The sequence below is a fragment of the Zosterops lateralis genome (assembly GCF_965231275.1).
Source record: "Zosterops lateralis genome assembly, chromosome: 1".
Taxonomy (NCBI): domain Eukaryota; kingdom Metazoa; phylum Chordata; class Aves; order Passeriformes; family Zosteropidae; genus Zosterops; species Zosterops lateralis.
Window position 1 is genome coordinate 125,535,011 of NC_139762.1, and position 27,750 is coordinate 125,562,760.

The following is a 27,750-nucleotide window of genomic DNA, read 5'->3' on the forward strand; positions in this document are numbered from 1 at the left end:
CAGGAAAGCGACGGGAAAGCGACGGGAAAGCGACAAGAAAGAGACAAGAAAGCGGCAGGAGAGCGGCAGGAGAGCGTAGTAATTGGCAGGAGACGGCAGAAGGCAGCAGGAGGCAACAGGAAGCAGCAGAAAAGCGGCAGAGAGTGGCAGGAAAGCGGCAAGAAGCGGCAGGAGGCAGCAGGGAGCCCAGAGGAGCCCAGCGGAGCCCCGGGGCGGGTCCTGCCCTGGGCGGGCCCTGGGCGGGTCCTGGGCGGTTGTGTCCGGCCTGGGGCGGGCAGCGCTGCCGGGGAGACGAGGGAGGTTTGAAGCGGGGAGCCCGGCGGGATGGCGGGGATCCCCGGCGAGCTCAGCCTCATGGACAGGGGCGTTAAGAGGTGAGTGCGGCCGGGCCGGGAGGGGAGAGGAGAGGCCGCGGCCGAGCTCTCGGGTGACGGTGAGCCCTTCTCCCCACAGCCTGCGGGACGTGTCCCTGAGCTCGGAGCTGCACACGCTGAACGCCCACTGTAACCTCATCGCCACGATCCAAGGGCTCGACCACCTCCGGAAGCTGCAGCACCTGGATCTGTCCTCAAACCGGATCCGCCGCATGGAAGGGCTCGATTCCCTGGCTGAGCTGCGCACCCTGAGCCTGTCCTGCAACCTGCTGACCAAAGTGGAGGGTCTGCAATGTTTATTTCTGCCCGTTTAGCAAGTTACAAAGATGTTCTAAGAGTCGTCTTAAAGTTTACTTCTGGAATGTTTGTATATAATTAAGGTTATACCAAGTTAGTATGGGTTGGTATGCTAACCATATTCTAAAGTAAATTTTAAGATGAGTATATGTAGTCTTCTTAAGTGTTATAGCAAATGCCTTAATTTAGAAGGAAGACCTGATTTTTGTATTATAATTATAGTTTAATATCATACTTTGTGGTTATGATCTTTAAAGGTTCACTTTGCAGGCTTTGAATTTGATGAAAGCAGAACATTCTTCTGAAAATCCTACTGTTTCTATTTTTCCCCTCGTTTCGTTTAGGACTGGAAAAACTCTTTAATTTAACTACACTGAACTTGTCATATAATCGCATACATGATCTCTCTGGTAAGTGATGTGCCATGTGCTGTGCAATACAAAGCTTTTGTCTCACTTTAATTTTGAAAAACTTGACCAAGTGTATTTTGAGAGGCTCCTAGTGCTTCAAGTGCCAATTTCCTGAATAATTCTAATAAAGGTGGCACTTGCTGCTCTTCTGTGCTTTAAAGATTTTAACAGCAAAGATTGTTCTGAACTAGAATTTATTCCTCTGTGTTGGGTGAGGCCAGGTTTGTTCAGAAAGTAGTACAGTGAACATTTCAGACTTACTTCTAAAACACTCATATCTTCCATTTTTATAGAACAGAAATGCAACTTTACATGTGATATGGAAGTTCTCTTGTATATCTCTGTTAAAATGGTCAGTTGTTCTTATGATTTCATGCTACAAGATCAAGAGAACTTATAATGGGAAATTAAAAGAACATTGGTAACAATTTTTTGTCAATGACCTTGTGTTATAAAATGAAACTTCAGGGAAAAGGTTTATTTTTACATGCTTTGGAACAGTCAGAGATTATCTGTTTCTTTAAGTAAGCTCACATAACTAGCTTAAGTGTTGTACTTTGTGGTGGAGTAGCATAGGTAATTAACATGGAGACAAGGATATGGAGAAATTTCTCTCATTTCTAGTTATGATATATTATGTACTGAATATTTTTCAACAAGAGGCAATTTGTTCCAAACCCCATAGTCTAGGACTGTAGCAGAAAATATTACTTTATGGTTGTTTGGTTTTTTCCCTGAAATTTCCAGGATTTCGACCCCTTCATGGAACCAGACATAAGATTAGCCACATTTACCTTCACAGCAACTGTGTAAGCAATATTAATCACTTACTACAGTGCATGAAGGGGCTGCACTGTTTGACAAACCTCACACTGGACAGAAATGGAAAAGCCAATCCAGTTTGTCACACAGCAGGTATGGATCTGATCTTATGTAGATACTTTGTGCTCAGTAGGTCGGTGATTTCCTTTAAGCTGTGACCCGTTTTCTGAAAATTGCAAATTCATTCATAAACTGGCCAGCCTGCAGAAATCTAAATTCTGTCCAAATAAATTCATTTTCCATTTTAAAAAATCCTTTTATTCCCCTCATAGCAAATTCTCAAAATTGTAACTTATATGCTTTGATAAGGCTCAACATTTATGCTTGTGAGTCCAGAGGGCCACCAACATGATTAGAGGGCTGGAGCAGTACTCCTGTGAGGAAAGGCTGAGAGAATTGGCATTGCTCAGCCTGGAGAAGAGAAGGCTTCAGGATGACCTCATTGTGTCTTTGCAGTACCTGAGAGGAGTCTACAAGAAGGAAGGACAGAGACTCTTTCCAAGGGCATGTAGTGACAGAACAAGGAGAAATGGCTTCGAACTGGAGTAGGTTTAGATTAGCTACTAGGAAAAAATTCTTTACTGTGAAGAGTGGTGAGATACTTGAACAGGTTGCCCAGAGGGGTTTTGTGGATACCCCATCCCTGGAAGTGTTCACAGCCAGGTTGGATGGGGCTCTGAGCCACATGGTCTAATGGAAGGACAGGAGTATTAATATTGTAAGATGGAAAGGTGGAGAACGCAAACAATGTACATAGAGATACTAAACTGTATAGACAGAGGGCAGGCACAGGAAGTAGGTAGTCTGCTACTGATAGAGACCTCCAGAGAAAGGTCAGAAACAGTTAGCTTTTCCTTCTTTTCCCCCTGCTTTGGTTAGCAGTTCCAGACTCTAGGATCCTCTGCAGTAATTAGCATTTTCATCCAAATTGGTGCCCGGTGTTTCACTAGGCAGCATGGAGACAAGTTGGAGAATGCATGTGGATACATCACTTTCAGTTGGCTCAGAGCATCTGGTTTAGGGGTCGGGTTTTCAGGCTATTAAAATGTTACACTCTAAGTTCAAACAAGTTAAATTGTAGCATCCTATATTGGTGTAGGTGGTTTTATTTTCTTTGTGTGTGTGAGAGGGAAAATCTCTTAGGGGAAGGTGGAAGTGGTATTGATGCTTTTGCAAGAGTTCAAAGATAATTTCATTACAAGAATAGGACAGCAGGAATTACAACAATACAAATAGCAACCATATTATGAGCACACAGTTGATACAGGTAAAATGTATGTACAATCAAAAGAAACATCAAAGGTAATTGAGGAAAGCCAAAGAAGGTTTTAAGTAATGTTTTTAAATTAACTCATCATGTTTTGCAGATACATTTAGGCACTAAAGAAAAGCAACAGGACTCTTAAAGTTATCTGATCAACTTAGAAAATGCCACTAGTTTTCTTCTTGCAAGTATTTACATACTTCTTCATATCAATGTCTTTGGTGGCATCTTCAAAACTTCAGTGTTCAGCAGCCCAAATTCTAATAAACTAAGAAGGCTAAATTCAGTGCTTTATAGTTTCATAATGCCTTATTCCATTCACTGGCAAAGGATGAAGTTGTCTAAGCCTTTTCAGAACTTACTTTTCCCTTACATTTGTCTGCCCTTCCACTTGCTACAACTGTTTGGGTGCAGTAGGCTGATGTTGAAAGGTTGTCTGTGCAATTGCAGTGTGCTGATGGTGGCTGGAAAATCCCTATATAGATCAGGACTAGGCAGGCAGCTTCCCAGTTGATTTAATTTGTAATGATGTCTGTTGAAAGCCTTGAGTGGGGTAAAGTGATTTTTGTAAATCACTCACTACTTTCATTCTTACATTAAAAATGCAATGAATCATTTAAGATGACAAGGTACCTAAAATACACCAGGCATCTCCTTGGAAGGTTGATTTCAATTTAAATGTGGTCTTTTTCTCAAGGTTATAGAGAAACTGTTCTTCAGTCATTGCCCCAGCTAACAGCTCTAGATGGAAGAAATATTTCTGGTGAATCAGTGGACCTGGCAGAAGAAAACGGTTCAGATTTCCAGTGTTTAGAAGACATTTTGGGCTCTTTGGTTTCGTCTGGGTGCCCTCCTTCCCAAGATCAGGTGCCATAGTTTGTGTGTACTGGTTTTAAAATTGACACATTCTGTTTTTATCTTGCATGCAACATATTAATGCTACAAGGGTTGTCTTTCTTTCTGATAGAACAACGTTCCCTTACCACTGGCAACACCACACATCGACCAGGCGCTGGCTCAGTTCCGGCAGCGTACAAAGACTCTGGTGCAAGGTGCCACCAGCTCCTCCACGGAGCTTGTCTCATCTTCTGATCCTGAGAAGACCCAGCTTGATAAAATATACAGTGAGATGAGGATTAAAAGAATAGAAGATCAGATTTTACAGATACTGCAAAAGGTAATTTTTTTTTTCTGTGATTGCACAGCAAGTTTTGTTTGTAAGATAAGGTGTGCCTTTCTGATAATGAAAAATTTGATGACCCAGACTAGAGCATTTCTGCTCTAGTATGGTATGTGTGGACTGACTGTATTAATATGTTCCTAATCATTTTGAGAAGCTGGAAATGAAATAAAAACAAGTCTTTAAAACTGAAGATTGCACTTCGATCATGAATCATTCCATACAGAATAAAAACCATCCTGTATGGGACTAGCAGAGCTATCTGGTCATATTATATTAGAAAATGTTTTTTTTTTTTTTTTTTTTTGGGTTTTTTTTTTTTTTTTTTTTTTTTTTTTTGGTTGTTGTTTGTTTGTTTGTTTGTTTGTTTGTTTGTTTTTGTTTTTTTTTTTTTTTTTTTTTAATCCTGAAACCATCAATATACTAATTGAACCAGAGTAAAACATGAAATGCACCAAAGTGCCTGGATTATACAGTTGGTGAAAACTAATTTTACCAATTGGTCAGCTTGGTCTGATATATTCATCACGTATTAGAGTTTACGTTGTTGACATAGGTAACATAAGTTTGCCAAGTCTGTTTGGTAGTGGTGTTTCCAAGGCATTTTTGGTTTTAAGTGTTGTGTTTGTTTTACATTTTTCACCAACTGCCTAAGGATTTTACCAAATTTCAGGTATTTCAAATGGAAACAACTATATGTTCTCAAGCATCCTGGATTTACTTTAGCTTTAAAATAACAAAATATTTCAGCAAGGAGGAAGGTATTGGGAAAGTAAAGAGCTGCTAAGAATTGCTAAGTTTTTTGTCAAAATTATTTTGTGTGAACTTTTTAGAAGTATAAAAAGAGCGCCTGAATAAGTGTTAAAAATTAGCCAATCAGAAATTGTAAAATTTGTATCTAAAACTTTGATGTCTTCTTAGGTATCTGATAATTTGAGACAGGAAGCTGCTCCAAGTGCTCTCAAAGCTAAGAGAGACACAGATCCAACTTCTGAGAGTGAAACTGAGAGTGGAAAAGAGAACAGCAGAAAGGTCATGAAAGGAAGCAAGATCCCCACTTACCGTAAAACTGCCTTATCTACAAAAGGTCATGCAAGTCATCTAAAGAAGAAAATAACTGACAGGTATCCCAGTGTTTACTATATAAAGCCAAAATGAATTAAACTGAATATTGTCAGCATGAACATACTTTTAACTTGAAACATTTCACTGAAAGTGGTAGGTTGAGTAAATCAGGTCAGTTAATAGTGCCCCAAAAAGGAGTTGCTACTGAGGCTTCATTCAGTTGTTTCTCCATATGAGCTGTTTCTTTCTTCAAGTGAGAAGGAAATTGAATTAAAGATTCCAAAACAAATGCTTTTGAAATCCTAACAGCTTATATTTCCATCTTTATTTTAAATTGTGGTGACAAAAGAATTCTCCACAGATGGAACTGAGTAATTAAAAAATAAAAGATTCATGCTGTCAGAACAATGGTCAAGAATATATATCCTTAATGAAGAGAGGATGCCATAGTGATTTGTTTGATTTATATAGTAAATATCAGAATTGATGAGTAGAAGACAATACAAATTGGAATATATTTGCTCAGTCAGCCACTGCAGCTCTACAGCTACTCTATTCTTATGAAATTGTTTCATGTCTATGTGATTGTGAGATGGTTTTAGGTAGCATCTTCTAGTTGTATCTTTTTAGAGCTGAATATTTGAATTTAGCTGTTTCTGTGGTCTGATTGCAAGTTATTCTCTAAATAGTTTTGAACTCACTAGTATGCAGCTGCTGCACAGAACTGTAAATTCTTTTCATTTAAAAGTGTCTGAATCTGCTGTTACTGTTTAAACTCTGCATATAGGGCAGAGAAGAAGAGTTCCTTGAAGTGTCCATGCTCCAGTCAGAAAGACTCTCATTTTGAAGTAGTGGGAAGAAAAGCTGAAATACTAACTGGAAGAAAGAGCAATATGGAAAAAGTAGAAGAATGTAATTCAGATCCCATAGAGGAATCAACATACCGAGTAGGTTTTGCATCATTTCAAGTTAAATATGAGTATATCTTCATCTAAAGCCATATGTCTCCTGGTCAAACTAAAACTGGAGGTAACAAAAATAATTGCATGTAGATACTAAAAGTATCAAAAGTAGTGGAGTTCTTGTAGTGTCAACTGGGAGAGGATGTATTTCATTTCACTTTTATGGGAGTTTTTGGCCTGGTTGCTTGCACTTTCTCCTGTCATACATGAATTCCAGAAAGACAAAAAAGTCTTGTTCTACAATTATAAATATTGTTTGTTATTTTTGGCTATGCTAGAATGTTTCCTAGTAAGTTGATGCTTATCACATTCTTGCTAAGGCACTGATTCAAGAACTGGATCAGGAGAAAGAAAGGAGGTGGAAAGCAGAGCAAGCAGAGAAGAAATTATTAGAGCATGTCAGTGAGCTACAGAAGCATGCAAAAGAAGAAAAGAATACTCAGAGTATGACTATATACACTACAGACAGGTAGGGAAACAATGCTGCAGTCTAAGAGTTTGTTATGGGGTTTTTTTTGTTGTTGGTTTTTTTTTTTTTTAGTGTCCAGTAATTCATTTCATAGGCTTAAGAAACAGGGACAGCTTTAAACAATATACTTGGAAAATAAGGCATCAAGAAGTAGTGCTAGAATGTCTCTCAGTATTATCTAGTGAAATTCCCTTCTGGAGCTTTCTTCCTGTTCTTGTCATAGAACAATATCAGTATGCCACTTTCCTCCATTTCTAGCCATTACTTTCCAAACAATCTGTATCATAACTGTACCTTCAGCTCAAGCTCTAGTAGCTTATCAAAGTTATCTAGTCTCATATCAAACTTCTGCCTTCTGTGTCTAAGTCTCCCTGTCCACATATACCACATATAGCACATATAGAGCATTCTTGGCTTTTTTCTGCACAGCACATTAGAACAAAAACGTTTCTGGCAGGCCAGAGTTGGCAATGGATTGCGCAGGGCAGGCCTAGCATGCAGTGGTTCGGCTTTTCCAATGGGTGCAGCTCCGGCCAGCCCTGCCGCCACTACAACCAGGGGGCCACTTTGCCAGAGGCGTGGGCAAACCCGACCACGGTGCGGATAGTGCGCAAAATAGAAAGGCGGGACTCTCAGGATGTGCAACCAAGGAGGTGCGTGTTCCCCAAGGCAGCGCTCCGAGAGAGACGCTGACCTCGGGATGCCACGGCTCTTTATTGAGTGGGTTACAGGGGTGGGATTGCGTGGGACCAATCACAACCTTTTGCCAACGTATAATGAGGGAATGCACAACTTTTGAACCAATAATAAGTAACTTGGGGAGGAGGAATACATGATGAGGGGGTGGGGAAGTTATATAACTTAAAGATTGACACTTAACAGAAAAGTGGTAAACAACTATTATGGGATAGGGTTACCAGGACAACCAAGGTTTTGGCAGGAAAGTCTGAGGGAAGGAGAGAAGGAGAGGGAAGGAGAGGCCATCTTAAACAATAGTAATAATTACAAAATTATAAAACACAACTTATAAAACCAAACTGGAGCAGTGAAAACCCAACTGGAATTGAATTTAAGCACCACCACATCTCCCCCTTTTTTATTTTTTTGTGATGGATTTTAGTAGTATCTGTTCGGGGGATAGATTTCCTGAAACTGTTCTTGTTCCATGAGCCACCTCTCGTCATCAGTCTCCGGTGTAAAAGTCTTCTGGGTCAGGGTATTCCTCGTCTTCCCATGGCGGGAGTTGCTGCATCTCAATCTCTTCGACGGGAGGAACACTGGCCCAGACGTTGTTCACGCTGAGTGAAGAGGTGGCTGCAGTGATGGCTTTTTGAGTGACTCGTCGGATGATGCCAAACGCAATTCCAATTATGAATAACAAAAACAAAATTAGGAGTAAAATATAACAAAATAAATTAATCAACAAAAAGCCAGTGAGGAATGGGGAAGGAAGGAGCGGACCTCTCTTCCTCCGGACCAACGGGCTTCCTTTTTCTTCACCAAGCTACATTTTTCACTTGATGGTCTGACCCTTTGGAGGCCCTGGGAACATAAGGTCTCACCCACTTGGCCGGCACCCATTTAAGTTCGGTGGGTGTCGATACGCAGGCGTACCCGCATCCCCAAGTGATTAAATCGTGTGGACCTTCCATTCTCATGGTCTCCGGGTCCTTGACGAGAACTGGCGGTTTGGACTCTAATTTTAAATTTGGGTTCCCTCCAAAGTGTCTAATTATTGGGGGATTCATAAATTCGAATGAACAATTTAGGAAATTAATTGTGTGCAAGGCCCTGGCTAATCGAATTTGGGGTGACTCCAATTTTAGAATTTGTCCCTGTTGATTGAGGACTCTTTTGATGTTTTGGTGTGTCCTCTCCACAATTGCTTGGCCTGTCGGGGAGTAGGGGATGCCAGTCTTGTGTTCTACTCCCCATTGCTGGAGGAAGTTGCGGAACTCCTTGGAAACATAGCTTGGCCCGTTGTCCGATTTGATGGTCTTAGGGATGCCTAGGAAAGAGAAGGCTTGGAGAAGGTGTTTAATGACATCCCCTGCCTTCTCCCCTGTGTGGGCGGAGGCATAGACTGCTCCAGAAAAGGTGTCCACAGACACATGGACGTACTTCAGCCTCCCAAACTGGGAGACATGAGTAACATCCATCTGCCAAACCTCGTTGCTGCTCAGCCCTCGCGGGTTCACCCCGGCATGCAGGGTTGGGACTGCATGTCGCTGGCAGCTGGGACAGGTCGCCACAATGGCCTTGGCCTGATCTCGGGTCAGTTTGAATCCTCGGACCAGACCTGGCACATTCTGATGGAAGAGTTGGTGGCTGAGCTTCGCCTGCTGGAAAACGTCGGGCAGTGGGGCCTTCTCGACAGGGGCAGCAAGAGCATCAGCCCTCCTGTTTCCCTCCGCTATGAACCCCGGCAAATCCGTGTGCGACCTGGTGTGCATCACGTAAAACGGTTGCTCTCGGTGGGAGATTAGCCTTACCAGCTTCGAGAGCAACTTAAACAGAGCAATGTTAGTCACTTCTTGGAGAACTGAGTTCTCCGCTCTGGACACCACACCCGCAACATAGCTCGAATCGGTTACCAAATTAAATGGTTCAGAGAACCTTTCGAAGGCCCTGACGACTGCGGCCAACTCAGCAATCTGAGGGGATCCTTCCACCTCAGCAACGTCAGACTCCCACTGCTGAGTCTGAGGATCTTTCCAAGTCACCACTGACTTGTGGGACCCTCCGGACGCGTCTGTGAAAACTGTCAAGGCTTCGAGCGGTCTTTTGCTCTGAACACTCCTTAAATTTAATTTAAATTGAGCATCCGAATTAAAAATTTTGTGGGCAGGCCGATGGATTGAAATTTGACCAGTGTAACTGTCCAGGGCAAACTGAAGTGCTTCGTTCTCTTGAAGCAAGTGCTCTAACATTGCCTTTGAAATTTGGCCCGTACTCAACCGAATTGGTACGTGGATCACCTCAAAGTCGCAACCGGCCAGTTCTCTAATGCGGACTCTGGCCTTCCGGATTAGTTCAGCCATCAACTCCTGTGGGCGTGTCATCCTCTTGGACCTGTGGTGGCTGAGAAAGACCCATTCTATAATAAGAAGAGGATCTCTCCCGCCTCGGTCCTTCCGGGGTATGCTGGTCACCCCGTTGTCCCATTGGAATATCATTCCATGGAGGTGCGGCAGATTCCCTAGAATGACAAAGCGGAAAGGCAAATCAGCATGGCATCGATTTGCCTGTCTGGTGGACATCAACTCTTGAACCCTTTCCAGTGCTTTCTGTGCCTCCGGGGTGAGTGACCTAGGGGAACTCAGCCCCTCTCCCCCTTTCAATAAATTGAAAAGAGGTGCTAGGTCCTCGGTGGTAAGACCCAGCCAAGGCCTCACCCAGTTCAAAGCCCCACACAGCTGGTGCACATCCGCTAAGGTCTCGATGTTGGTTTGGATAGCCAATTTTTGCGGAACAATGGTCCGCTTATTAATTTCGAGGCCAAGATATTTCCAAGGTGGCATCTTTTGAATTTTTGCTTCCTGCAACTCGAACCCTGCAGCAACCAGTGCAGCCACTGTCAGGTCAAGCGCATGCGTCAACAGGTCGTCGCTGGGGGCGCACACGAGCACATCATCCATATAATGAAAGATGATGGCCTGGTGTGCAGCTGCACGCACGGGGGTCAGCAAGGAAGACACGTACCACTGGCAGATGGCGGGACTGTTTTTCATCCCTTGGGGAAGAACTCGCCATTGATACCTCTTCCTCGGGGCCTCTCAGTTGATGTTAGGAACCGAGAACGCAAACCGCGGAGCATCGTCGGGGTGAAGAGGAATTTGAAAAAAGCAGTCTTTGATGTCAATTACTGCCAGATTATAATTTTGGGGCAACATGGCTGGGGAAGGCATCCCTGGTTGGAGAGATCCCATATCTTCAATGACCTCATTAATTTGTCTGAGGTCCTGGAGAAGCCTCCATCGGGTCTTGTCGGATTTCTTGTCGGTATCATGAACACCGGGGTGTTCCAAGGAGAGGTGGTCTCCTCTATGTGACCCTTTCGGAGTTGCTCTTCCACGAGCTCATTCAGCGCCTTTAATTTTTCTTTAGAAAGCGGCCACTGCTCCACCCAAACTGGAGAATCTGTTTTCCAATTCAGTTTTTGGGTGGGGCGCTGTTCAGTGACTGCAGCCCGAAAATTTTGTGGAGGGTCAGGGAATTCAATTGTTGCCCCCCACTGGGCCAGGACATCTCTCCCCCACAGAGGTGCTTTGTAGTTCAAAACAAAGGGCTTGATGTTGGCCAATTGCCCATTGGACCCCTTAATTTGTACCATGTTTTCAGATTTTTTTGCCAATTGAAGGCCTCCAACACCCTCAACTTGTTCAACCACTGTTTGCAGTGGCCAACGTGACGGCCATAGGTGTTCAGGGATCACCGTTACGTCCGCCCCCGAGTCAAGGAGACCCTTGATGATGGTGGTCTCCCCGCCCACCCTTAATTTGCACACCTCCTCAGGTCTGTCATGTGTAATGTTCATGACTGTGCTTATCTGGGGGTGGCAGGTCTTGCAGTCGCCTTCGGGACACACCCTTTCGGGGAGTGATGGTATTGCCTGGGCGACTATCTGTCCCTTTGACAGATAAATGGGTGGACTCGTGCAGCGGAGCCAGAGTTCAAACCACTCAGGATCCGCAGGAGTGGTTTGGGGAACAATCTCGATCTCCGGCGGGGTATGTTTACAATCCCCCACGACTACATATGTTGTGCCAATTTTGTGCCAGGTACCTCGATTTTTAGATACCGCCACGCGGTGCCACTCATCATCACGGATCCACAGGGCATCAGATAATTCAAGATGAAAGGGCACTCCTTCGCTTGTTGTCGTCAAGGACTTTCCTGCGAAAGGAACAGGCACATTCGGGTCAGGATCATCAGGTGAAAGACTCCTCAAAGGGGAGTCCGTTGACTCGTCCGGTGAATTCCCTCTCGGACTTTGCAGAGGGTTCCTCTGCTGCCTCTGGGAAGAAAAAGTCAAGCTCGTTAAAATGTCATGTCCGGTGCAACTCAAATCAACATTCCCCATTCCCCCTCCCCCGGCTTGGACCGCCCGATTGGGGTCATCGCACTGGGCGGCTCCGCGCTCCCTTATTCGTTTTTTTGTTGGGAGCCTCCTCCCCTCCCATTTCCTCCTCCTCCCTCTTTCATTTGTTTAAATTCCTGAAACTCATGTCTCAGGGGGCAAGCTTGCCACCAATGACCTCGCTTGCCACATAAGACGCAAGGCCTGTCAGCTGCATTTCTAGATGACTGTCTCCCTTGTTTTGGTACCACGGCCGCGTTGTCCTGATGGAAGGTTGGGGTCGCTGCGGTTGCTGCATTCACGGTTTTCTTTCGATGTTCCGGCCTTTCTGGTTTTCCCGGTGTCATCAGGGGGACTACCTCAGTTACCACCTCGACATAGTCCTGTAATGTCGGCTTGGGATTCCGTGGAAGGGTGAGCATGGCTTGTTTGCAGACTTGATTGGCGTGCTTGAATGCCAGTGACATGACAAGCCTGTTCCTTGCCACTTTGTCCTCTTCCTGCTGTTCTATGGCTACCGTAAGCCTTTCCACAAACAACAGGAAGTTTTCCTGAGGTCCCTGAAAAATATCTAAATAGGATTCCATGGGGCCGGAAGGCCGCATGGTGGAAAACGCTTTCACAGCAACCTGAGCAATTCGTTTCAACAACGGCCTTGGGAGGCTTTCAGCTTGTTTTTGTGGCATCTCCCATTCTCCCTCACCCATTACTTGTGACAGCGTAATCATGTTTCCTTCATTGTCTACAGCCGTGTCAGGATCGTTTGACCACCCTGGGAGGGCGTCCTGCAAGTGCCTTTTCCAGGTTGCAAACCAGAGCTGATACTCAGTTCTGGAATGCAAGCACCGGAAAAGGTACTTGATGTCATGTGGGACTACATCACTCCCGGTAATCTGGCCATCCAACAAGCCAAGGAAGTACGGACTCATGCGGCCGTACTCCTTGAGGGCCTTCATGAGTTCCCTGACCACGTTCTGGGACAATTGCTGCCAATTTGCCTCCTCATGCCCTCCCCTACCCCTCCTGTAGGTAACTGGAGCGAGAGAAGGGACATGGGGGTCATCACTTCCTGGATCCCACCCCTCCCCCTCCAAGCCCCAAGCGTGGGAACCGGAAGAAGGGGCGTGGGAACCGGGAGGCAGTGGGCGGGACTTGGGTGTCACCGAGGGGAGTGGCTTGCGACGGGAGGGGGGCGTGTCAGGGTCTGGGAAAGGCACGCCTTCGGAGGAGTGGTTTTGGGTGGAGACTCGGGAGGAGCGGCAGGTGGGGGGGTCATAGGGAGGAGTTTCAGGAGAGGGACGGCCTCGGGGAAGAGTGGAAGGGGACAGAAAAGGGTTGGTGGGAGAAAACTTGGGAGACTGGGAAGGGGAAGGGAACGGGAGCGGGGCCATGGCGGCAGCGGCGAGCGGCGCCTCCGGCAGCGGGATGGCGGGCAGGGTGGACAAAGAGGACGATCGCGCCATGCGGCCGCCGCCATTCCGCGCCTCTGCCGCGCGGGCGCCGCGTGCCTGCACCTCTCCCGCGTGGCCGCCACGCGGCTCTCCCGCGTGGCCGCCGCGTGCGCCTTCCGCATGGGCGTCGCGTGCTCCTGCCACGTGGTCGCCATGCGCGCTTTCCACGCGGTCGCCATGCGGCTTTTCCGCATGAGCGCCACGTGCACTTGCCACGCGGTCGCCATGCGGCTCCGCGCGGGCATTTTGTGTGCATTCTCCTCCGCTAATGCTGAACCAAACTCGGGGTTTGTTTAGGGAGGTTCGGGGAAGGGAAAATTCCTCGGGAGCGTGGCCAGGGCTCCGTCGGATGTCCCGGGCAGACTGCCCTGTCTGCCCCGGGCGGGGGGTCGGCATTTTGAGGGAGCCAGGGCTGGCGGGCTGGGGTTTGCCCGCTGCGTCCCTGAGAATGCCGCGGCGGGGTGACGGGGAGCGGGACACAGAACGGGAACAACGGGGGGAAACAGGGCTTTCTCCAGGAGACCGCTCTTTCTGCACTCCTTTCATATTTCTTACGGCGGTCCGAATTTTTTGGGACCAGAACAGATATTTCGCCGCTTTTTTGTCCCCAGAGGCGGCCAAATTGGTAAGTTTAAGAACGACAGGCTCCCAAAATCGGAGCTCTGTCACAGCCTCCGGGGTAGTCTTGGGGAAATGCAGAAAGAGCATGTGCACAAACTGCTTCAGCTCTCCTTCGGAAAACTTAACATTATTAAAACTGAGAACGCCAACAAAACAACGAAACACGCCTTTCTGCTCTGCCGAGAGCTTGGCACCCATTTTTAACTTCCAAACCGTACCGCAACACAAAAATAAACTAAAAATCGAATCCCAGCACGAAAACTCCGGTCAGGCAGTCCCCCCCACTGCCTCCGCCCCGGAGGTGCCTCGTAAAACAAAAAAACCCGCTTTAAACTGCGTCTGTCGCCCGTGCGCAGACTGAAAACGGGGTGGGCTCCGGCTTGCAGGGCCCGCCGGGTCCGCCGCGCCCGAGCCGGCCAAGGGACGAGCACGGCGCCGCTCCGGTCCCGCCGCTCTCGCGGTCCCGGTCCCGCCTGACCGGGAATCGAACCCGGGTCGCGGCGGTGAGAGCGCCGAATCCTAACCACTAGACCACGGACTCGGCCGTGTCGCTCCCGATCACCGCGCGCGGCTTCCCGATAGCTGGGCTCAGGCGCACCAGCTCGGAGCCGCGGAAACACAAAACACAAACCAACAAAACAAAATAAAACCAGGAACCTTTAAACAAAAACCCGAGAGAGGAAAACAACCCCCCCCCCAAGTGCCGCGCGGCTTGATCCCCCCAGGACATCAGCTCCTGGGCTGGATCCCCCTTTTTGGGTAGGGTGAGGGCTAGGGGCTCACACTTACCCTTCCCTTGGTTCCTGCGTGGGTACGGCGGTTTGGTCTGGGATCAATCCGCACCGAAGAGGACTCCACTGGGTGCTGCGAAGCTACCCTCTTCGTCCTCCCGGGAGCGCACCTGAAGGCTGCTTCCACCAGGAGGCGCGACGACAATGAAAAATCCGTAAAGGTCCCGATCGACCGGATTCACCCGCGACGCTCTCGAACTGAGTGCGCCTCGTCAGTGCCGTCGCCGTCGGGTCGTCTGCTGTTTGCCCACGCGTGACAGCCCCACGTTGGGCACCAGACTGCAGTGGTTCGGCTTTTCCAATGGGTGCAGCTCCGGCCAGCCCTGCCGCCACTACAACCAGGGGGCCACTTTGCCAGAGGCGTGGGCAAACCCGACCACGGTGCAGATAGTGCGCAGAATAGAAAGGCGGGACTCTCAGGATGTGCAACCAAGGAGGTGCGTGTTCCCCAAGGCAGCGCTCCGAGAGAGACGCTGACCTCGGGATGCCACGGCTCTTTATTGAGTGGGTTACAGGGGTGGGATTGCGTGGGACCAATCACAACCTTTTGCCAACGTATAATGAGGGAATGCGCAACTTTTGAACCAATAATAAGTAACTTGGGGAGGAGGAATACATGATGAGGGGGTGGGGAAGTTATATAACTTAAAGATTGACACTTAACAGAAAAGTGGTAAACAACTATTATGGGATAGGGTTACCAGGACAACCAAGGTTTTGGCGGGAAAGTCTGAGGGAAGGAGAGAAGGAGAGGGAAGGAGAGGCCATCTTAAACAATAGTAATAATTACAAAATTATAAAACACAACTTATAAAACCAAACTGGAGCAGTGAAAACCCAACTGGAATTGAATTTAAGCACCACCACACTAGCACATCTTCAGAGAGGTGGTTGTCACCATCCTTGTGTGTTCTGAGCAGCAGCCTTTTTTTTAAAAGATCTCCTTATTTTTGGAGATGTCTGCTCCATTTGTCTTTTTCTTAACTGCATTGTAGGTATCAAAGCCACATTTTCTTTCCTTTAGGAAAAAACAAGCCACGTGCTTCCTGAGTTACCATCCATGACTGACTGTGAAAATTTCCCCTTTTGCCCTTTTTGTTTTAGGTTATTTCTACCTTAATTTTATACCTATCTACATTTATACCATCTTCTATAAGGGCCTTATTATGTTCCTGTAAAGCAAAGTAATAATGGAATGTCACTTCCTAAAAGATGTATCTATGAGGTTGTCTCAATCTCAGTTGTTTTTTTTAATGAATATAGTAATGCTGCACATGACAAGTAATAGTTTACATCTCTTTAAACAGTTTATTTTGACAGTGCTATAAATAGTAGAACTCAATAAAAAACAAGATCGATTGCTACAACAGCTACTAATGCCTTTTTCTCAATGTGTTTGGCATCAAACTTAAAAGTAAAATGTTTGTAATGCAACTTCATGGTGTTTATTCTCAGGTTAAAGGAATTGATATTGAAAGAGAGAGATGCTAAAGTAAGACTGCAAGCAGATGTCCAACAGCTGAAAGGTGAAACTGAAAGGCTTACTAATGAGCTAAATCAGGCAAGAAATAAAGAAGCAGAATATCAGAAGGCCATGCAAGCTTTAGAAGAAACACTATCCAAGATGGAGACACAGAGACTGCAGCAGCGAGTAGTAGAGGTAAACATTTTTCATGAGTAAATAATGCAATGGCAATAGGGTGGCTACCATAGTCCTGAATACAAAAAAATACTAGATTTTACCAGGATTGAGTCTAGGTTTTCCACAGTAAAAACTGGGGCTTTTTTTCTGCATAGTAGTAGTTAATAACAGGTATCCATTTTAATTGTTAATTAATGTATTTTTAAATAGTGGCCTTAAGATAAAGGAGAACATGTATTTATGTACTTAACACTGAGAATTGATATTTTCTGAAAATATAGAGTGGCAAAGATAAGTTTTTAAAGTTGCTAAAATCAATAGGCATTTAACTACTGAGATGGAAATCTGGTGGTTCTGTTTGTTTTGCTTATATAAAGAATTAGATGCTTTTAATTGCAACCAGAACAGAACAGTAATTGCTGAGAAAGTTAAAGATTCTGGTTAGTTTGTGTGATGTTTTGGGTTTGGTTGGTTTTGTTTTTACAGCTGGAGAATATAAGGATGCTTTTGTAGTCAGAGGTTCTTTGTTGGGTATACAAATATTTAAGATCAAGATGCTGCACCAGATACTGCCACTATTTCTGAAAAATTAATTGCTGAATTTTCAGTGTCCTCCAATATCTATTCCTTTTGTTCATATTCTTATGTTAGTTCATGCCTGTGTCACTGAATTAGGGAAAATGAATCTTAACACATCCATCCTGAAAAGTCTTTGAACTGAGAGTGTGGTGCTCTAGGACGTGTTGTTGTTCAGGTTCCCTGAAAGGAGTGGGAATCAGTGAGTGTGCTGACAGACAAACTGTGAAGTACCATCCAAGACACCCTCTACTTTTAGCCTCTCCTGTTTGGGCACTTGAGTGGCCCTTCCACTCCTTCCTTAGCTGTAGATACCCTGGAGCTGTTATGGAATCTAGAAGTTACTTCAGTTTAGATCAGGTATCTGATCTAAAAGCCTGTCAGTTTGAAAAGTACTAAATTTAGTGATTTGGAGAACAGGAGAGTGGGATTTGCACATGTTTTCTATTCTATAAGAATGGAAACACCTTATTGATGTATGAGGCTTTTATTTTTCCTTCAATGAGTTTGTAGAAATAAGTCATCTCTTGGTGGTAGGAACATTGTTTTTATTAAGGGAAGGTCTTTGTTCCTGTCTTTAAGATCCTGTAGCAAATATTCCTTAATAATTATGTTTCAAAGAATAATCATGAAACTCTCAAAATTCCAAGATTAAGAAATTCTAGAATATTTCATAGAGCTTTCTCATTGTACATCCTGGCAATTACTTTCAGGGGTAAATTATGGTTATTCCACCATACATTATGGAGCCACCACTGTTTAAGGCCTTCAGTCAGCATTTCTAATGACTTCTTGAAGGGATTCAAGATGAGTAAGTTAACTGTGCATCTAAATGTGTACCCTATTCTCTTGTTCTTCCTTGACATTTTTGTCAAAATGTGTTCTTGCTTGACATTTTTTAAGTGCTTCAATTTAGGAGAGAATTGCTTGTCTTCTTCCATCAAACAAAGGAATACAGTGTGGTGTGTCTAGAAGTTACTCACTGAACTATTCATGAAAAGGCTTAACATGTAGAACATAAGAACTGAGCCTTTGAAGGGTCCTGATTTTGAATTACCATCTAATGAGTAATCAAAACCTTTTTTATAACATTTTTCATGTCTTTTCATCTTCATGTTGAATCAGAAAAGAGTTTTGTATTTAAAAGGCTTAAGTCTATAAAATGGAATTACTCATAAAAGCTTGCATCAAATGGAAAAAGTGGAGTATGCCATCTGGTGTTTATACTGATTCTACATTTTTTCTAAAATCATTAGAAAGCAGCTCTGTTCAGCAACTGTACAAATCAGAAAGATGGAGATTTTTACAAAAGTGGAGTTAAAAAGTGAAGTTAATGTTGAATACATCTGAAAATGTTTTGTTTGAAACTAATACAAATATTAAAATAAAAGAGTTTCTGATTGAGGAACTTATTCTGCCAATGCACTTCTTCCACTTCTGCAGGACACCTTGAAGTTCTTTACAAATTAGGTAAATGCCCTTTGTTCTTTATTAAAGTTGCTTTTTGAGTTGTAGAAAATTAAGACTTTATTTTAAACAACTTGTCTTAAGTTTCTTCAACTGTTACAACAAACTAGGAAAAAACTAAAACAAAGCCAAACAAAAATCCCCAAACAAAAAACTCTTAGAAAGCACCTGTTCGTTTGTGTTCTAGTATAAAACATGAAGACTAGATTACAGTTTTAAGAAAATCTTGCTCTTGTCTTTATGACACAGATGAAACAGGTGCAAGAAGCAGAGCTCAAAGCATCAGCAAATGAAAGAGAAGTGCAGTTACTTCGAATATCCATGCGACAACAGAAGGAGAAGGTAAAACAGCTGCATGAGCTTCTTGTGTTAAGAGAGCAAGAGCAAAGGTATGGAGTCATTATTTTCCTTTCACAATTTAATAGAGATGCTTGTGTTGCCAACATGTTTTGTTTAAATGTGTTCTAAAGTACAGATGTGTTTTTTGTTTGGGGTTGGTTTGTTTTGGATGTTTTGATTAGTGGGAGAAATGGTCTTTGTAAATATGTAATGTCTTTTTCTTGCTCATTTAAGAATGTCTTGTAGATTCCCAATTCATAAGTTCATGTAGGCAACTTCCAGCCTTTCCTGTGAAAGGTCCTTGTCTTATGGCCAAATTCTCTATTTTAAATACTTGATCTGTAATCCAGGAATAATCAGACAAAAATAAAATTGTATTTGAATTACTGTGTGAAGAGCTGCATATGCTACAATAACACAAAGTGCTCCAAAAAATCAGTCAGCGTCTGCAGTACCTTGCTTGTTAGGCAGAGGGTGAGTTATTTGAACTATTTCAAATAACTGCCTGGCTGTTTTTCTCTTTGAAAATGTCCCTTTTTTGGAGAATACTTGAGGCTAAGTTCTCTGGTGTTCAGCTAATACAATCAATGTGTACAAACTATACCAAGAAGTACCATAAGGTGTAGTATTATATAAGGAAGGTTGTTAATAAAATAAGCTGGGTAAATTTGCTAAATCTTACAAGAGAAAATGTATTCAGATACTAATAAAATTGCAGATTTAGAAGGGAAGACTCTTACAGCTTTGTTTTAAGAACTTCCAATAATTACTTCATAAAGCTCTAAAAGATATAATGTGAAGAACAGTGGGTGTTTTGTTTTTTGTTTTGTTTTGTTTTGTTTTAAAGTAGATGAACAGAGTATTGTTAAAGTACAGGGTACATTTGCTTCAACACTGTCCTTTTAGGTCCCTGTTGCTGCTGCTTTTCAGGTTTTGAAGCTGAGTGAATAGCAGCAGTTGTTGGGTGAGGGTAAAAGGAATGACTGACTGCAAAAGAGTGTGTCTGCCTGTACAGGGCTTTTCTCTGATTCCAGTGTCATTTCTAGATGTTTGTTAACAGCAAAGCAAACAAGTGCTAAATCACAGCAAAAGCACAATTGAACAATTTCTACAAATGTTTGAATTAAAAAGTAAGAATATTCCTTTGGGTGTTTTTAACAATAGTCAACAGAATTTTCCTCATGCCAAGGCCATTGTCAGAGAAGACTGAAGGCTGTCTGTGATATGAAGGAATTTATCCCATTTATTATGTAATTCATTATCCTTGTTCAGTAAGACCAAGGAAAAGAATTAAAACAGCATTGTGAGGTCCTGCTGTTCATGTCACAAGTGTATGCTTGGTAATTTCAGGAAGGAATTTGGAACCCGAGTTGCTTTAAATGGACCTGAATTTCAAGAGGCTTTGTCAAAAGAAGTGGCTAAAGAGGGGCAGAGGCATGAACAGCATGTTAGAGAATTGCAGGAGAAAATTAACATGTCAAACCAGAAGTATAGAGAGTTAGAAGATGAATTTCGTTTAGCTTTAACTATCGAAGGAAAAAGGTTTGAAGAGGTAAGACTAAGAGAACATTTCATCTCACACTAGGTGGAGTTTTAATTCTCTTAAATGTGTGGGTTTGGGTGGATATTCTGGATGTGGTTTTGGTGTTTTGTTGGGTTGGTTTTTTTTATCCCTATGATCTTTGCTCCAAGTATTGATGCAAAAATAGTGGTAGAAAGGTTTAAAATAACAGTGGTTAGAACAATGACAACAAATGCCAAGACAGCACTCAAAAACCCTAGTATTTTTGTTCATACATAGAACTTAATCAAATAAAATTTAAAACCCCCTTCTGTCTGATATTATTAATTTCTTTTAAAATATGTTGACCTTCAATTAGAATCTATTCAATTACAGTAAAATCTCTCTTTTGGTTTGTGTTTTGATAAGGTTAGCGTTAAATATATATATATACAAATGTATTTAATAATATAGCTCCTTATTGTGTAAATTTTCAAAATTGAATTTCGGATATATATTTTGAAACTCAAATTCAAAACTTGCTTGCTAAATTTCTTAGAGAATTTACCTCTGTGACTAGTATTTACCTTTTTTATATATTAAATAAAATATTAAATGCTTCTCCTTAAACTTGGTTTTCTTTGTTTTAAATAAGTTTTAAGTAGATGGGAGAAGAGAGGAAAGAAAAGACAGGGGTTTTACCCTTCAGATCTTTCTGTTGCAAGAAAAAAAGGCTTGAATTAACTTTGTCCTTCTTTTGAGATTTTAATGTCAATTCTAAAAATGAGATTAAATCTAGATCCCAAGTATGATTTTTCTGGTCTACTTCCCATCCACCTGTGATTTTTTTTTTCTGTGTGGGTTTTGCTTGTTTGTTTGGGATTTTTTGCTATGCTTTGTTGGTCTTGCGTTTGTTTTTTGTTTTTTGTTTTTGTTTTTTTTCCCACAAATATGTAGCTGGGTAGAACCAGTTTTTCAAGGTGAAGTTTCATGAACAAACCAGGAGAAAACTGGTTTCAGATATTCACTAATTTCATATACAGTTGATGAATTTCTGTGTCTTCACTTGAAATTCAAATGTCACTTGTGTTTATATGTACACAGTTTTTTCCAAATGTTAGCATTTTTTCAAGTCTTGTCTTATAAAATTTTAGGTAAAACAGGGTTTTGAAAAAGTTTCTGCTGATCTAGTTGAACACAAACAAGCCCTCTTTGAGTTGGAACAAAAGGAAAAATACATGGCAAGCCTGATCCAAGACCTGACAAATTTAGTGGAAGAACAGAAAGTAAAAATTGCAGAATTAACAAAATCAAACGAAGAAGCTACAACAAACCTAAAGGTATTTGTCTCAAAACATTTCAACTACACAGATTATTTTTTGTGATGTTTCATCTATAAAAGTTAATGGTTCCATACAAGCTTGATTAACTGAAAGACACAGGTTTCCTGTTTCACTAAAACCCAGTTGTGCATGTCAGCCTTTATTCTTGCACCTTGCACTTCTATTTCTCAAAAACTTTGCTCCCCATATAGAAAAATGTTGACTCATTTCATGTTTTGGAAAGTGCTCTCCTTGTCTTGTGAGCAGTAGCAGTTTGTACATATCAATTGGCCAATCAAATCCACATTCATAGCTCTGACCCCTGTAAATTCAAAGAAATGGAACATGCTTCTGCATTGGTCACTGTATATGAACTAAAACCGCAATTGAACAAATAATGCAGTAGTTATTGGCAGCTTAGTATCTCCTAGTTGTATAATATTAGAAGTATTATTCATTGTCAATTGTCAAATTTAATTGTCAAATTTGAATCTTAAATACTGTGGGCACAGTTGCTTTGTGATAGCACTATTCTATTATCTGTAAATATTTTTTTTAGATTTTAAGGACATAACACTTGAATAGTGGTGTGATCCAGTCCAGCTTTGTGCTAAAACTTGGGTGCAGTACAATCCCTGCACAGCTGTTTCTCCCCTCTACATGTTGTTGTTAGGGTGCCCAAACATTTTGCTGTTGTACAGAATAGGATTCTCCTAGTCAGTGATGCTTTTAAGAACAAATTGAAAAATACATATATTAAATAGCTGTAATCTGTAAAACAAAAAGTAGCTTGGATAATTCAAGATACACATTTATCATTGGAAATGAAAGTACATCCCAGCTTCTGTCTTCTTCTGATTCAGTTTTTAATATCTTTACTTTATCTTTTGCTTTTCTTGACTTGTGCATTTATAATTCTAAGCAGGTTTTTATGATGACATTGATACTTTAGAGTGGGTATTTAGAAGTCAGCTTTACAGTTTTCTGGGATTGAAGTATGTCTATTTTAAGCAAACATTTGTGTTTCACAACTAGAATGAGATAGAGATAGAACCCTGAATGCAAGCAGAATATTTTTCAGCTAACTTAATTTAGTGTATATAAGGATTACTTTCCTAACCCCATCAGTATTGATTTGAAAATTTGAATATTGTTTCAAATGATCTTACTGTCTTTTCCCAATGTTTGTTTGTACAGTGTAGAACTGGAGAACTTGAAACTGTGATTGAGGAGGACAAACAAAAGGCTGTTCAAGTTGAACTTCTGAAAAAAGAAAACAGAAAACTTATTTCCCAGCTGACAGCCCAGGAATCTGTGATTGATGGATTAAAAATGGAAAGAAAAATATGGGGACAGGAGTTGGCAGAACAGGGTAAAATAGTGGGATTTTTTCTTTTGAAGAAAAAATGGTGGTGTTCAATATCTTATGTTTCAAATAAACACTCCAATATAGTTTTAATCGTGACGGGGTCATATGATGACTTCCTGATCTTATCCAGTTGTCAAGATGATGTGCAAAAATAGATGTTCTGTGGCACATGGGCTGATACAGGATCTATAACAGCAGTTGTGGGAGTCAGCTGTGAATACAGTTTATCTGTTTCCTGAAAATGTAAAAATACCATAAAGTTGTACAAAGAACTTTCAAACATGAAACTAGAAAAACAAGGATCTGTAAATAATGTTATGTAATGCTTGTCTAGCAGGAAAGTCTCATATGGAAATTTTGGTATATATCTTAAAAGAGTGTTAGATGCTGGTAGCAAAAAAAGAAAAAGTTTGGGCATTTTTCATTTTTCTCTATTCCTGTGACTCAGCACCACCTTGTGGTCTTTTGGGGTCTGTAAGTATTATTGTCAACTATTTTTCAGAAAAGTTTTCAGAAAGGTTAAAACACAGACCTTCAGTTCTGCATTTCCTCTTTAGTGTTACCTACCTACAGATTAAATCCCTACAGTGTTTCCAGTGGGCAAAACAGTCAATACTTTGGTTTGTAAAGTCCTTACCTTTGCTTCCCCCGGCTCAATCTCCCAACATTCCAAATATTGAAATCATCTATAAAATGAGTTACTGTAATGTGAATATCCTGTTTTGTCCAGGAGCTCATCTTGCGCAAGATCGGGGGAAATTGGAGGCAAAAATTGAAGTTTTAACAAATGAGATTGACACGTTAAAAAAGCAAAAGGAACAGGACAGTGATACCATAAAAATTAAAAACAAAATAGTGGATGATCAGACAGAAACAATTAGGAGACTAAAAGAAGTAAGTGCCATATCTGACAATTTATGTGCTTAACTTTCACTGCAAGTCTTAATTTTAGCTATCACAAAGCCTGTAACAAAAGCTGGGTGTGCACTCGTAGTTTTCCAAATCACAATCAGGCTCTTAGTGGCAATTCATTTCACTGAGAGCAGAAGAGGTCTTTTTATTAAATTGAGGCACAGTGATGCTACTTTGAACCTCTCATTAAACCATATTAATGTACAGACTTTCTTCTCTTTGCCGTGCTTCAGTTTATTCTTGATAATGATTTTAAGAGAAGTGAAACTAGGATAGCATAATTCTTCCTGAGTGTTTAAAAGAAAAGGAAAAATAATTTTTAAAAGGTTGCTTCACATTTATTTTACAACATAAATATTTTTCTTTGTTTTCTTTTTGTAAAACAGTATTTTGGCAGCAGAGGTAATATGTTTTGTCTAAATAATTCCATTTGTCTCATAAAGAGACTTAAAACTTTAGTTGCTTAACTAAAATTTTATAGCATGTTATGTAAGAGCTAGATGCATTACTAATTGTTACAGATTGTGAGCTCAGTGACTTACATATAAGTTGTTTATTCAACTCTTATATAGAATAAGAGTTCAAAATAACCTTTTTCTTATCTTGCTTTCAACATCAGATTTATGTTTTGATGACTTTTTTAAAAAATCAAATGAAAATTAAATAACTACTATCACTTTACTAAGTGTTCTTCATATGTTAAGAAGAGTAAACTTTCATGATCTTCTCTGCTGTATTCCATCATAAACTAAACACACACTCTTAAGGGGTAACAATAAAGTTAAGGGAGTTTATGTGTTCTAAAATATTTATCTTCTAAAGGGCTTACAAGAAAAAGATAAACAAATCAAAAAACACCATGAAGAAAATCGGGAAGCTCAGAAATTGCTTCGAGCACAGTTGGATGATAAAGCTGCTGAATGTGCAAAGCTAATGGAAAAATTAGAAAGGCAAAATGAAAGAAAAGAGAAATTAGAACAACTGCTAGAAGAAAAAGAAGTAGAACTTGATGACATTAGGAATGCACACAGGTGATACATACAAATCATAATTCTTTGGGATCATTGTATGCAACACTGCTCTGAAGTTGTTCTATAGTCAGAGAGTACTTGCTTGCTATTAAAACCCACAGAAAGGAGGAAAAATGGAAGCATGAAAAACTTTATTGCCTTCCTAAGAAGAGATATTTACATTCATTGTAAATATGTGCATTTTATTTTCAGTGCACTGAAAAAGAGGTGGCAAGGTAAAGGAGAGCTGTTAAGCCAGCTGGAGGTGCAGGTTAAACAAATGAAGGAGAACTTTGATCTCAAAGAGAAGAAACTGATTGAAGAGAGAAATAAAAGTCTTCAGACCCAAAGGTGAACACTTTAATAGTTTATTTTGTGACTATGCAGTTACTGTAGAGTTGTACTATTAATAACTGTGCAGAAATGCTTGATTATGTGGTGAAAGAATGTGTAATACCTTTTTAACTACTTGGTGAGCCCAGTTACAAACTGGGCCTAGAAGGAATTCCTGCTGTAGAGGTGACTTACTTCATGGAACCGGCATTGTTACAGCATTTGGCATCTGAACTTCCTTATTTCCATTTTCTTTGAAAATAAACTCATACCATTGGCCTCGTCCCATCGATCCAGCCTGCCCTGATCCCTTCTGTAGAGCCTTCCTGCCCTCCAGCAGATCATCACTCCTGCCCAACTTGGTGTCTTTTAATCACTGTTTCAGTTTGTGACTGTTTCCAAATTGCCTGTCATTCTTTTCCCATACAAATAGTAAGATTTTTAATCTATTTTCTTGTTCCTCTTGTACTGTCAATTTCTTTGATCAATTAATAGTTAAATATGAGATGATACAGAAACAAGTACTCATAACCCAGAAAATTATTTCATGTGCTTGGAATGATGGAAAAGTTTGCTAGACTGATACCTGTGATAAATTTAGATTCTTACTGTGATTGTTACCTTATTCTTTGGCCCCCTTCTCATGTTTTATTTTCTTTCTCCCAACTATTCTTGAGAAAATACCAGCTAGTTAATAAGACTGCATAAAAAGAAAAAAAAATCAGAATCACAACAAATCAACAACAAACAATAATAACAAAAAAGCCAAACAAAACAAACCATCTGAAACAGTCAGTAGTATTGGGATTTGGAAATTGTAGAAGATCAATAATGAAACTGAAATTTTTGTTCTAAATAATTCTTGTTTGTTTCAGAATTTTGATGTAAATTAATTGCATAAATTTGCTTTGCCTACATATTTAAGAATTATCCCCTAAAAGCAGAATTTGCTTGGAGTTAAAGAAATGCTTCTTTATGGTGAAGGAGACGCTTTTCTGTTTCTGTGAGACACAGGCTCACAGGCCATTCACAGGATCACACAGTTCATTCACTTCTTGGGAACCAAAAGCGTAAGATGTTTGAAAACAGGTGGAGTTCTTATCCATGTTGACAGTACCAACCCCTAATCTTCATATCCTTTGCTAGTAATTAAATGCCTCTCCTTAGAGAATGCCAGAGGTCCAAAACATAAAGCTAAAACTTATACTTGAGAAAAGAGGACACTTCTGATGCCAATATATAATTGTCTTCTTGCTTAAGTTATTAAAACCTTATCAAAGGCAGAACTGGACAAAGCAAAATTCTTCAGCTGTTTGCAGGACTATGATTTTTTTTTTCCTATTTTTTTTTAGGATTGCTGTGCAAAAGCTCCACGAAATGGATAGTGCTTTCAGAAAACAACTTGAGTCAGTGTTGGCAGCACATGAGGAAGAAATCTTGCACCTGAAAAATGAAAAGGAAAAACAAATTGAAGCAGCAAATGAAAAAGTAATTTTAATACTCAATTTATACATATATTGTATTTGCATTTTTATTCTACAGCTGTTACAAGAGTGATGCTTGGAAGTCTCCTGATTGAGTCTATCAGGCTGACTCTGGATGGAAACAGTCTTGGTTTAGTACTCAATCTTTGCACAGCAAGAAAATCTCTAGATTTGTGCCATCATAATGTTTTATATTCAAGCAAAGTAACGCTCCATGCTGTGCAGCTATTATTAATCAATAGCTAAACATTTCCTTATCTATACAGGCAAGGGTAATAATGACTATGCCAGATAATCCATTTAACTCACCTATGCCAACCTTAACTATTACTGTTTCTGTCATCCACTGCTTTCTTCCTTAACATGACAACTGCTGCTTTTTTTTCCATAAGTTTTCTGGATTGATATGGTGCTCGCTACCTTCGAGCACATTAATACATTTTTTTTAAGAAAAAATACTGCTGCTGCATCCAGTATCAAGAGTAATGCATTGCATATTCAAACATAAGCATATAAATCCTGCATTGCTTATTAAAAATTAAAAAATTTGCCAAGTGTTAAAAATTGCTAAGATTTTATATGGGTTTAGGTGTATTAAAAAAAGCAAGAATTGTATTTCATCTCTGTGTGCTCTTTCAGGTCTACTCTGTTGAAGAAGAAATGCGGGAGCTTCTGCAAGAAATGGCAAACAATAAAAAAGCCATGGAAAATAAAATACGACGACTTACAGATGCATTGAATGATATTCAACAAGACTTTGAAGATTATTAATATTTATACTAAAAGTGTGTATATCACACAAGCAGTTTCATCCACTACAATGCACTTTTCCTTGTTTTCTAGAGAATTAAGTCTTTGTTGTATATTATGATGGTTCAGGGAGCAGAGAAATGTTGTTACATTATTTTCATAATAAATAGTTATTTCTAACCTTTGATTATTTTTAACTTCTGTCAAAATGGGTCAGAACATGTATAGATGAAAAGCATCATATGCAATTAGCAATTAG

At 41.2% G+C, this 27,750-nt stretch overlaps 1 protein-coding gene across 3 annotated transcripts; it reads left to right on the forward strand.

Annotated features, from left to right (window-relative positions):
• Positions 1 to 27,631, forward strand: LRRCC1 (leucine rich repeat and coiled-coil centrosomal protein 1). 3 transcript variants are annotated; one of them, XM_083859264.1, is made up of 19 exons: positions 1 to 374; positions 454 to 659; positions 1,016 to 1,081; positions 1,829 to 1,996; positions 3,865 to 4,034; positions 4,135 to 4,344; positions 5,269 to 5,471; positions 6,200 to 6,359; positions 6,695 to 6,843; positions 16,242 to 16,446; positions 18,721 to 18,860; positions 20,161 to 20,362; positions 21,466 to 21,651; positions 22,831 to 23,005; positions 23,733 to 23,896; positions 24,737 to 24,945; positions 25,138 to 25,275; positions 26,610 to 26,745; positions 27,381 to 27,631. In XM_083859264.1, exons 1-19 carry the CDS (start codon positions 325 to 327, stop codon positions 27,510 to 27,512), a joined length of 3,069 nt encoding a protein of 1,022 aa, XP_083715390.1. In that variant the 5' UTR covers positions 1 to 324; the 3' UTR covers positions 27,513 to 27,631. The 3 variants fall into 3 exon arrangements, with proteins under 3 accessions (XP_083715390.1, XP_083715392.1, XP_083715391.1); XM_083859265.1 differs by lacking the exons at positions 1 to 374; positions 454 to 659 and having other exon boundaries at positions 694 to 1,081; positions 1,918 to 1,996; XM_083859266.1 differs by lacking the exons at positions 24,737 to 24,945; positions 26,610 to 26,745; positions 27,381 to 27,631 and having other exon boundaries at positions 25,138 to 25,270.
• Positions 27,632 to 27,750: the final 119 nt, after the last annotated feature.

Coding starts and splice junctions, on each gene's coding strand:
- LRRCC1 (XM_083859264.1), top strand. CDS start 325: ATGGCGGGGATCCCCGGCGAGCTCAGCCTCATGGACAGGGGCGTTAAG. Junction 1,082..1,828: donor TCGCATACATGATCTCTCTG/GTAAGTGATGTG, acceptor TGAAATTTCCAG/GATTTCGACCCCTTCATGGA. Junction 24,946..25,137: donor GACATTAGGAATGCACACAG/GTGATACATACA, acceptor TTTTATTTTCAG/TGCACTGAAAAAGAGGTGGC.